General features: G+C 36.5%; 1 protein-coding gene across 1 annotated transcript in view; it reads right to left on the minus strand.

Annotated features, from left to right (window-relative positions):
- Nucleotides 1–1,533: 1,533 nt before the first annotated feature.
- Nucleotides 1,534–12,599, minus strand: part of POLA1 (polymerase (DNA directed), alpha 1, catalytic subunit) — a gene marked incomplete at its 3' end in the record, with an annotated part of 32,961 nt that continues 21,895 nt past the window's right edge. Inside the window, exons 14-23 of the mRNA XM_009574183.1 lie at nt 10,313–10,470; nt 8,912–8,996; nt 8,061–8,122; nt 7,224–7,313; nt 5,491–5,607; nt 4,437–4,612; nt 3,895–4,024; nt 3,443–3,562; nt 2,193–2,289; nt 1,534–1,658 (exon numbers count right to left, since the gene is read on the minus strand). Coding sequence (XP_009572478.1) covers nt 1,534–1,658; nt 2,193–2,289; nt 3,443–3,562; nt 3,895–4,024; nt 4,437–4,612; nt 5,491–5,607; nt 7,224–7,313; nt 8,061–8,122; nt 8,912–8,996; nt 10,313–10,470 — 1,160 coding nt within the window. The remainder of the gene's footprint in view (nt 1,659–2,192; nt 2,290–3,442; nt 3,563–3,894; nt 4,025–4,436; nt 4,613–5,490; nt 5,608–7,223; nt 7,314–8,060; nt 8,123–8,911; nt 8,997–10,312; nt 10,471–12,599) is intronic.

Genomic DNA, 12,599 nt, shown 5'->3' on the forward strand with positions numbered 1-12,599 from the left:
CCCCCCGCCCCAATGTAAGTGTGTATATTTTATATATATGTTATATATGTGTATATATAAGTAAATCCAGATAAATAAAACACATACACACTCTCTCTCTCAGGTATATATAGATAGATACAAAAATATAAAGAAAAGCACACACAAGCGATTCTTTCCATGCTGAAAAAAATCAATCCTTTTTTTATTATCGCGTAAGTATTTTTGGTGTTCAGAACTATAAAATGGAGCACATGCTCTGTGGAACTGATACTTTGAATAAGGTAACTGACAAAAGAGAAACTGACAGTAACAACAGAATGAAAACTCCACCCCAAGCAATTCTTGATTATAGCAAAACAACCACCTAACAAAAGCACATATTCTTCTTGTTAGCATAACGGAAGAAATGGTTGCTCAGCAAAAATGGAAAGAAATTTCAAGCACAATGAAAGAGACAGAAATATACAAAGAAAGGGCAACAGAGACACAATGAGGTTGGCAAGTTTAGTAAAGCAGTCTGGGAAGAACTGTAACAAGAAATGACACCAAAACCTGATTAAATATCATACCATGATAGAAATCAAAATGAGCTGCTTCAGTTTGAAGCACACTTAAGAAAGTGGGGTAAATCCACAGAGAGTTTGGAGGAACCTACTGACAGAGTTCCACATACTTTTTTCCTCATTTCTGTTATGGTACTGATATTTCAGTTGTTATGGGACTAACTGTGTCCCATAACTACTTATGCACAACACACTAATTCCAACCTGTGAGCTGATACCCGTTAAAAATAAAAGCCTCAGGTTTAACCTTTAGATCTGACAAGCTCACTGCTTCAGTTTACAGCTGAAGAAATGAGAATAAGCAGCCACAGATAAGCCTTGGCCAACACAGCTGCTGAGCAAACAGGACATGGAACTACACCTTCAGGAGGTTTTTCAGTTATGTTTAATACAGTTTAATGCTGTATTAAACAGCATGAATTTCCGTGAAGCTGGTCCCACAGCTGACATAGTCATGGTATCACTCCCTGACACACACTCCCAAGACACACATATAGTTCTCCTGATGTCTAATAAGGGTTGAGCTCATACTGCATTCTTTCCCCCAGGCAGAAGCACGAGACTTGTGTCTCCCTCACTCAGGTATGTTTGCATGAATTCTGTGGCAACTTAACTTTAGGAAGCCTCTACCAAGTTAGGGTGAAATTGGTCAAGGAGCTCAGAAATTGCTAGGAGGAGCTGGGGCTGAAAAGGGCCAACAGAGCTCACTAAAAATCTTGTTTCATGAGGATACCAAGACTTTATTTAGATGGGAGAACTTATCTATAAGAGTATTACTGAAAGGAAGATGACATATAATATTCAAAAAGTCCCAAACCAAAGCTTACTATGATGCATCTTTAAACGAGAATCACTTTTTTTTAAGTGTGAGAGCAGGAAAAAAAAAAATTAAACAGTGAAAAAGAACAGTTTCTTAAAAAGCTGATTCACAGAAAACATACTGAAGTTAAGACAGTATAACTTAAGTCACAAGTTAAAGCACACAAACCTCTGCCCTTTTCTGTGCTTCTGATGACAGTCGCTGCACTGTGGTAAAGCAGATGTTAAACTCCTGGATAATTGATGGGTACAAGCTGTTGAAGTCGAGAAGCAAAATAAACTTGTCATAAAAACCTAAAACAGAGTTTAAAACAAAAGTCATAATTACTCGGTCTCCCTAAGGACTTCATCCAACTCCACAATTAATATTTAAGTGACGAGAATACATTGTACCACACTTCCCTTAAAGCAGCTGTTGAGATGCACCAATACCCATTATAGAAAGCTGTCAGAAGTGGAACGATCCAACCCCATTAACTCACCAGAGTTGAACAGATAGCTTCTGTGTTACTATAGGACACTTGTACAGTTTTCCCCACATAGAGGAGAAACTGAAAGAAAACTTACGTGTCCATCAGAAAATTATACACAGATACACAGTCCTAATTCCTCGCAAGACCATAATCTTCTCACAAAAAGATAAGGAAAAAACGTCCGAAGAATAAATAATTCCACAAACAATGCTGGGAATTTTCTTCTATGCAACAACCCAACCCACCACACCAAACTCCCACAAGATACACAGATGGCACTCATTGCAATCTATCTGCATTAATATAACCTACCTGTCTCTAACTTCATAGAAGAAAGAAAATTGCCACATCTTACCGACTTTGGGATCCAAGACTAAGCCCCCAGCATATGCTGCTTTCTTTTTCCCTATCTTTGATTTATTCTGATCTTCAAAATCTTCATCTTCATCCACCTACATTTGGCATTTAAAAAAGTCATTATCTAGTCTCCAAGATTTCTATACTGTTGGAGGAGTTATTTTTGGCAAATCAAATACGAAATTGGGAGCCAGTGCAGAGAGTTCCTTTTAAAATACATGCAAAACATGGTGTTTTCATCATGATCCTTATTAAAGCTCTCTAGATGTCAAAATAGCATTCAAACCAACTCCTATAGGAACAAATTGCTAACAAGAGATTACAAAGACCTTAAGGAATTTTCATCATTCAACATAGCACTAGTATGCATTTTCTGGATGGCTGTAAAAGTCAACACTAGGAAAAAAATGAACTCATGACCCAGAAGAAGTATTACGGCCCAATTAAAATGTAGTTTTTAGAAATACAATGGTGGGGCTTTAATGAAACAAATAAAAACACTATTACTGACCTAAAGAGTATTTTGCTATTTGTTTTGTTGTAGTAAGAATTTTTCTCCCAGTTGTCCAATGCTATTCTGAATCATTAAAAATTCCAGCACTGCTTTGATGCAATAGAATACAATACAATACAATCAACGGAACTTATTGCTTTGAATTTGCTGTTGAACTTATTTAAAAGTAAAACTAAAAAGCAAAATGTAGTGAAATAGAAATACATTCTCAAATTTTATTTTGTTTATTAACAAACATATAGATGTTTCTATAAATATATTTACACTGGTATTATCCAAAGGAATTTTTTTTTTTTAATACCCTTGGGTATTTTATCCACATTCTCAAATCACCCACCTTACAAATTATACTTGAAACACTGTTCATCAGCTAAATAATTGTAGAGCAAATGTGCTTCTATTAAGCAACACAGACTATCATCTTCTTTACCTTCTCCCTACACAGCCAAGTATTTAGCTTATTTCAATTTTAAACTAAAAGAGCAACTGAGTTTCCATAGATCTGTGATACAATGGAAAAGGTGTTACATTGTCCCTTTAAGCCACACATTCCTCCATTATCAACTCACCAAAAAAAATATTTTGAATTAAGCATAAGCTGTAACATTAAGTTATATCTAAAACTGGCTATGTTTGGGTTTTCCGTGCTCTCACAGAACAGTAATACGCAAAAGACAGAAGAATGTTTTTTTCTTTTTAATAAGAATTCTTGGAAAGAGAAAAACTGGACCCACCAGCTTCTGCGGAGGCTTTTTAAAAACTTGTTTGTCCGGCACTATGTAGTCTTTTTCATGAAATGCATGAAGCAGCAAGAACTCGTTACGTTCAGATCGTCCACCCATCATTGTCCTCGACTATAGAGAGGGGCGAAAAAAGAATTCAAAGCAAAGCACAGAAAACACTGACATACAAAAATAAACTAAGTAACATCCTTCAATTATTTGTAAGTTCACCTAGCATTGCTATTATTCTGTATCATCACCATACACAAAACTCAAATGTGGTATTTTTATGGAAGTTTTATGTTATTACTTGAGTAGATCATCAAATGCTCACACTTGTCACAGAAAAAAAACTTACAGCATCATATATTCTCAATTACTGTTTACAAATTAAAACTAGCAAATCAAACACAGAAAACATGTTTTTGTGGGACAATGAGGGGGGTGAAGTAATAAAAATGTACCATGACATTCCCAGAGATGTTTGTTATTTGAAGGGCCAGTGGCAGAACATTCAGCTCACACATGATCTGGAGAATGAACTTGGCATCTGTCCAGGTGTTTTCCAGCATGAACATTAAGTGAGGAGAATCACTGGGAAAAGAAGGGGGATGGCCTAGTAAAGTAAAATCAGCCTCCTTTGTACTCTGCAGTAGTTTAGACCTATATGCTGTATGGAACACATGGTATCTGTAGCACACCAGTGTTGAATTACATAGCAAGCTCTTTTAATTGGAAAAAAAAAACCAACCCTCAAAACTCAACTACTAACGTATCTAAACCAATGCTCTCACAAATCAATTTTCTTCGCACATAATAAGCCACCACCCACCAGTAGCTTGAAACATTACAAAATACTGTTAAGATAATATTTTACTTTTCAAATACCAGTATGCTAAGTCAGCATCTCCATGACAAATCAAATAAGCAAGCATGAAATTGTATAGTGGGAAACTAGCTCCTCCACTTTCCAGTGAAGGATTAAAATCACAAGTCAGCAACATACCTGTACATATTTTGAATTTCCTCTGGTAGAATTGTTGTCCTTTCTGTTTTCAAAATCTGACGGACCAGTTCAGACAAATGGTAACTTTTGCAACGAATTAATTCTTTAGCAGAAATTTCTACATCACAGATCATTCGACCGCAGGCAGCACTCCTTTCAGCAAACCCTCCTCGACCCTTAACCATATCACACAAGGACAGAAAAACCCAAACAAAATGAAACGCACAAACATTAACAAAGAACATCTATCCAAAATATATGCTTACAGGACTCAGTCAAGTCAGTTGGTCACTAAATACTCTAATACTCTAAATACTCTACTAAATACCACTAATACTCAAGCTTTATAATTATGCCCTAAAGGAATCCATGGTATCTTTCAGTATATGTGGATATTAAAAAGTAGATACTTAACTCTCATTACTAGCTAGATCTTAATTCTTAAACTGTCATGCATTTTTTTTTTCTTTAATAATTAGAATAGTCCCAACAAGAACATGGGTGTGGATTTTGTTTATCCTCCAAGGATATTTTTTGTACTAACAGCAGGATGAAAAAGTCACAGAACAAACCACACACAAATACTCATCCTGGCCTCTATGAAGGACAAGAACAGACAGGCAAGAACACGGCCACGTTCAGCACTTCAATACTCCAAGCCTCACACACAGTCCTCTGAACAAACACATACTAAGAACTACAGAATTACTATCTTAGCAGCTCGCTATGGGATGATTCACCAATCAATCCAAATTACATTTTCTCATTTACAGTTATAGCAGACAAAGACTGTTACAGTGAAGACTATTGCAATTAATCTGTCATTACCATCATCTACTTGAGATATGTAAACTAAATTAGCCTAAGTTGAAAATTAGTTTAGCTTATTACTGTAATAAAAGTCATATAAACACTTATCATTTCTGATCCGGGACACAAGAAATCCAGCATGACCAACAGTCAAAATACATCAATGTCACATTTACAATTCCTCAGCAAAATTAATTCATTTTTAATCACATGCAACATAAAGAGGCTTAAGCAATTTTATTACCCCAAGCTTTGGCATATTGGACCTCCTCAGTCGACCTATCTTGGACCAGTGAGGGACTTTGCACACATTAATTCTTTGAAGCAGCACTTCCAGATCAAATCCATAAATATTATGACCCTTGCAGCAGAAAAAATAACAAAAAAAGGTTACAACAAATGCAAATTGAAAGACTTACTTTCACACACTCGGTATTCCTTTGCCCTTTGTGTTTTTTTCCAACTAATTGATGCATTATCTCTCTCATAGAAAGCACTGTTTAAGAGAACATTCATCAACAGTACTCATTAATCTTAACACTAACAATGCTGTTCAGCAGAATACCAAAATCAGCTCTATAACTGGCTCATAGCACACACGATTCAGCTTTATGCTTTGATACCAGAGATTAGGATTTAAAGCTTTCTAGAAAAAAACCCAACATTCTTTATACAGTATATAAACTGTATAAAGCTACAAGTAATTCCTTTTCTCTCCATCCATGAAAGTCTCAATATTGACATCAAAATAACGTAATTTTTTTCCTTTGATACTACAACAGGCATAGCTGTTAAATCTGGACAGGAAGACCTTGCAACCAATATTTACGTATCAAAGTACTCCAGCAATATTTGCAAAGTTTAAACAACCCTAAGGACGTTGACAACACTTGTCTGTAACCTCAGCTGAAAGCAAAATGCTACCCTGATGAACGTGAGTCTGTGTGGCCCAGTCACCAGGAACTGCAGGTTCACCGTATCAGGTACATCTGTGTAGTGCAATACTGTACTATAGAAGAAGCTCCTTAAAACCATCAGCAGGATTACAGTCATAGTAGAGGGGTGCTACCTATATTGATACAGCTTGTTCTTCAACAGCACTAATTAAACTAGGTGCAACAACATGGCTCTGCTGTTTTTAGGATCAGAGCTCTCAGACCCCTACTACTGACACCTTCAGTTTAAAACCATTGGCTGCAGTGTTTCTCCTGTTTCCTTCCCAATACCACCAGGAAGCTCAGCTCATAGGGCGAATACCGAATACCAGCCACAGTGAGCTGAAAACATCAGGAATCTGACTGCATCCTATTCCCACCACTTAATTATTCATATTTACCCACAGAAGAATAACAAGTTGTATATAACCAACCTCAGATTTATAACCAACTTCAAATTGTCTTCAAAATGTCATTAAATGCAAGTCAGGACTGTACATTAATTAAACATAACAAAAAAAGAAAATGAGTAATTATAATAAATCCTCAGCTGCCAATACAGTAGAAAACATAAGAATGCTTATTAAAAAACTTTGCTTAGATCCTGTGGATTTGTATAGGTTACCATTTTGATTTACAGCATGCATACAATCTAAATGGTGACACAAATTATATGAGCATCTGAACTGAAACAGACTCTTAAGTATATCAAGAGTTCCCATTTTTCTGAAAAAAATCACAAGGGGTTTTTTGTTGTGTTTTGTCTTTCTGAGTAAAGAAAAAAATACTTGTTTCAGGTACTATAGAAATACTGCCTATTTTAGATACTATGGGAAGTAATAGGATGTATAAAATGCTGTCAGGGAAAATTCTGTATCATGTTTGTATCAAAGTATACCTGCTGTCTTAGAAGCAAATTCAATTCATAAGGCAGTCTAAGATAAACATTAAAAAAACCTATAAGGGGACAAAAGAAAAAGAACAAAGCTGACCAACTGACAATATGCTTTAGTTTAACTCTCAAAGTCTCAGAACTACTCACCACCACAACATCTGGGTCAATTTTGTGAATCTTTGCAAGGAAAAATCCCAGCAGTGTTCTCTCTGTTGCAGCAATTTCTATTTTAGCATTCTAAAAGGAGCAAGAGAGCACCTGATTTCAATGACCCAATAAGTTTAAAATGGAAACATCTCCTCTCCCCTACTAGTTACAAGACAATAATGAAGCACCACAGAGTTCTCCCTTTCCTTCTATAATTCAAGGCTTTTTGTTCTCATTCCCATAGACATAGAAAGCTTTTCTCAGAGGCTTTTTTCCATTTTGCTTTTGTATGCAGGTGTCTAGTGATATTTTAAGAGCCTCCTAAGAATCAAGCACACCAGGAAAATGCTCCATGTGCATCCTTCACTCACAGGCTTAAGACCACACAGAAAGAGAGAAAAAATAAAAATATGTTACTTTATTATTCTGTTAGCTCTCCCAGTGCCCTTTAGAAAGGATGTCTTCTAAATTTTGACAGACTTTAGTCTCCAAGGAAAGAAGAAACAAATTCTCCCAGTTTACTATGAGTACATAGTCAGGTATAATGAAAACAAATCACAATTTTAATCTCTTTGCAAAACCTTTCCAACTCTCTTGTCTAACACTCTGTCTATTTTATGAGCACAACTAGCAGCAGTACTGAATCACACAGAGCACACACCTCTGTTTTTACAAGCAACACAGAATAAATACCTGGATTTAGATTTGCAGAGTGGAAAACTAATGAAACAATCATGCCATTCCTTTCAATATTTCTCGTACATAACTTACCCAAAGCAACATGAAGTTCGTATTTTAAAAGGTACTGCAATCAGAAGGCTAACAAAGTGAAATTACCTTCCTTTTAATAGCTTCTTTGAAGTCATAAGGAAAAATGCAATCGTTCGGTTTGGAAACAACTGCAAAAGAAATTATATTTGTTCTTACATACATGTTCTTAGTTGTACCCTCCCCATAAGCATCCATCCACAAAAAAGGGAACTAAGGAAAACCAAGCTCTAATTCTGAAAAGCTAGCCTTATGTGAATATTTGTCTTTAAGATAACCAACTAATTAATAAAGCATTAAACAATTTTAATCAGTCATATTTGAAGTTATCACTGGAGATTAAAACTATGGTCCATAGCTTCCGAAGAACTTCCTCTCATAAGCATTCAACACACTTCATCACTTCCGACTGGGGTCTGAATCTCAAGGTTTAGCTGATCTTACTATAATGACACTGCTGTGAAAGATTTTTTTTTTTCGTAAGAAAACTTGTTTATAAATAAATGTGATATGGGGTTTTTTTTAACTCTGTTCAGAAGAATGGAACTGAAAAATAACTAAGTGACAGTACATAAATGATCTAAATTAATGGGTGAAGAAAGTAATCCAAGAGAACACATGATGAAGTAAAACTAATAATAATTACAGGAAACTGAATAGAGCAGGGTTACTTCACATCATCTCAAACTAAGATTTTTTTCAATAAAGTCTTCAATAAAAAGTCAGTAACCAGTGAAGTTAAAAGTAGGGAGAAAAGCCTGCCTGGGAGTTGAAACTTTGTCATCTACCTATTCTAAGCCACTATTGGTAGAGTGACAGAAGGAAATAAAAAACCAAACAAACAAAACCCAAGAACACAACAATAAAAGAAAAACTCCAAAGGAATTCTTTTTCTACTCATAAATGTTCCAAGTACATACCACAGAAGTGTGTCTGAAAAGGAGGCTGAGGTGGAGCCTTATCCAAAGGAAATTTCTGATGAATCAGAGCTGCCACAGCCACAATCTATACCACGGAGATACAGAACAGACAACTTCATAAACATGACTACTATCAATACCCATTTCTTCCCTCCTTTTTTTTTTTTTTTTTAAGTTTTCTCATCTCTTTTCTCTTGTTTCTACAAAAGATCTTTTTAAAATCAATTCCAACTATAAGTAGTCAAAAAGAAGAAAAGTTATCAACTGATCTCAAGTAAAATAAAGCAGAACTTACTCCTAAATGATTATCTTAGAAATTTGAGAGGAAAAATAATTCATTTTGGAAAACTCTGTTTTTATCAAATTTTGTTCTGAATCTGAACAGACCCCACAATTTAAAGGATTCCCTATGAAGTGCAGGGGAGATGTGAGCAGGGCAGGACATGCAGAAGCCTTGCCTCCGGAAGGGCTGCCCCTGAGCAAGCAGTCAAGACTGCCAAGAAGTCACGAGGTTTTAGCATTTAGAAGCTATTAGCTTGACTGATGCTTCTGCTTGCTTTGCTGGCAGGATGTCCTGACTCCCCAGACACCGGTCAGGAAAACCCAACAGAAGACAAAGCAGACAGGCTTTAGAAACATCTTGGCAAGCAGAGTCCTTGGTACCCAGCGTATGTCTCATTACATTGGCTAGAAACCAGGAATTTTCCATACTCCCCCCCAAAAAATTTTAACTTTACCAAGAGGACTAATTCTGCTTGAAAAATTTGTCAGCCTAATTTTTCTTCCATTTAATTAGGCAGAAACAACTATCCTATCCTATTAGTGAATACTGAATCTCTTCCTAAGCTAGGGAGACTTACATTAAAAAACAGATAAACATGCCTAACTACACATCGTGGTCTGCAGTCCACAGCTGAGAGTGGCCACCTACATGTCTCCTTTCTGAGAAAAGGAAAGATCTCACAGCAGAATAGTAGGTGCTATAAGATTTAGACCAAATTCTCGTTCTATTTCAAAATGAGTTTTATCAGTCATTCTACCTAGAAACTATGATTAGCTCTACCAAAATAAAAAAAAAAAAAAATAGTAATCAATTAACAGCAGTTCTGGAACAGTTTCATTTATAACTCTTATGCACAACAGACAAAATACAAGGCTTGAAAAAATACGTAGGATCTGCTGTCACAGTAAATATTTTCACCAAACAGGCCCCCTGAACCCACAGTTCTTATGCTGGTGAGATCCCAGTAAAAATTTCTTTGGAAAGCCCACAACACAGAAAGTGTATTCAACAATAAATATGTTTGGACATGTTTTATCAGGTGAAGTTCTTCCAAGCCTTAGAAAATTTTTAGTATATGCCAAAGAATGAAACCAAACCAAACCAAAATGAAAGCTTACGTCATTCTGGTGAGTCTTTGGGTTCTGAGCGGTCTTCATGCTGAGGGACATGACCACAAGAGGAGGAGGAGGAGAAAGATCTTTCACCACGTTCACCAAGCCAGGCTTCATGGCCACAGCTTCCACCTTGCACCAGCTGACTGATTGATTTGAAGGCTCTGAGGAAACAACACGAACCACCTTCATTCTTCTGGGAACCATGGGTAAGGCTGCTCTAACAGCACTGTTGCACAGAGCACTTCCTTTTAACGTTTCGCCCTTGTGGGATAGTCCAAGATCCACACTAATCCTGCCCAATTTTTGGTAACTCTCTGGGCCCTGACTGCGCAGTCAGAAGCCTAGTCACCCCAGGGGCTCTTTAACACCAAAGAAGAGAGGGAAGATTTGTATTGAGGCCAGGAAGATGTGTGATGCAAAAAAAATACTTCAGGCAGCTTTATACAGAGTCATAGTAGAGACAGGTATAAACCAAGTGAGCATAACTCTACCTAAATTAATATACTATTAGACTTTTAGCGTCTAACCCTGTAGTCAGTCCAAAGGGAAAAGGCTTCATAAAAATTAAATTAATACAAGTGAAAATTTCATTCACACAGAAATTTTTTAAACACTACAGAAAAGGCAGCCAGAATGCTAAACAAAAGAATTTTGATCAAATGAGAACAAGAATATATGACTGACTGAAATGCACTGGATAATTCATTTAGATATAGTGCTTCAGAAACACGATTATGGAAATAAGGAGATGGGGGATGACATAAAAAGAGAGTTCATCTTACCCTGGTAGTATAAGCTATCCTAAAATGTAAGGGAGGCCACAGAAAGCTATTTAGGCACAAAGCGTACAAGAGCTAAAAAATTATATAGATGGATGGGGGTGGCGGGGGGTGGGGGGGAAGACGTGTTCACAACCCATTATCACTTGAATATTTCGGTCTGTAATTCTTCACTTGCTTTAAAAAAAAGTCATCATTCACAAAAGATGCTGCTGAAGTAATTCACTACACACAGTTAGAAGGAAGCAGAGGTTGTATTTCTGAGGGATGAACCTTTTGAAGACAGCTGTTGGTAGACCTACTTATCTTACTCCCTGCAAAATTATTTGACCCCTCTCCGGAAACCCACATATTTTACCTTCTCTATTTTTCCTTGCTCTAAATGCAAACAGGTAACTGACTAAAATATTTTCATTTATAAAACACTGATGATCTCTCCAAAGGAAGACAGGTTATCAATTGCTTAACACCTTTTTCCTTTGATCTCCAATATCTTAACAATGAGAGCTTCAACTAGCACTCTATAGAGCAGTGGTCTCCAAAGTGGGGTGCGTGAACCCCAAGGGGTGTATAAGACAATCCACTGGGGTGTGGGAAGAAAGTATTTTTTGTATCATTAATAAATAAAATAAATACTTTCAAAAGTGGTTATTTCACATACCTCATCCCTTTTTAATTTCTATTTTTATGTTTATTTTATAATGTACATAACATATTAGCACAGTAGTACATGTATATAATTTATAAATAAATAAATATCTATATATTGGGGGTACATGTTCAATTTTTTACTGATGGGGTGCACAATCTAACAAGTTTGGAGACAGCTGCTCCAGAAAAGTTCTGGTGCCATCTATCACTGATGCTCAAACTGCAAAGGCAGCTTCATTATGAATAGTGATGACAGTTTTTGGAGAAGTTGTACGAGTTTGATCAAATGGTTTGAGACTCACTTATTCTAAACCTTCCAGGTATACTTCTTAACCCTGAGACCCTCTGTGGGAAGTGTGGAAGGGAAGCTACACAAGAAAGCAAGAACCTTCTGGTAAACTAGACACACACACACACAAAAATCAGCTTTGGGGCACAAAATCCAGTGCAATGACTACAGAAGTTTGCATAAATATAACCAGCCAGCTTAACAGACAATTTTCAAAAGAGTGAGGTTGCTACAGTTTCGAAATGAGCAATTCTGATATCAAGATACGGACTCTCTCTCGAACCTGAAGGCTGTAATGGAGATAAGGGAATGGGAAAAAAAGAGCTCCCTTAGTTTACCATTTAACTCTGGGCTGGAATCAGTAGCTGAGCTCAGGCAAGGTAGTCTAAGGGGAGATAATGCACATCAGCATTAAGAACAATTGAATGCCGCCTGAGCTGTTAGTTATCATTGCCATAACATTTGTCATACTGGATATGAGGAACAAAACAGCTCTGGACTCTTTTCAGGTGAAGAAAGAAAATGCCAAAGAAATATGATGTCAATTCTTGGGCAAAAAGTGCAGATCAAA

Source organism: Fulmarus glacialis, unplaced genomic scaffold (assembly GCF_000690835.1).
Source record: "Fulmarus glacialis isolate BGI_N327 unplaced genomic scaffold, ASM69083v1 scaffold6563, whole genome shotgun sequence".
NCBI lineage: Eukaryota > Metazoa > Chordata > Aves > Procellariiformes > Procellariidae > Fulmarus > Fulmarus glacialis.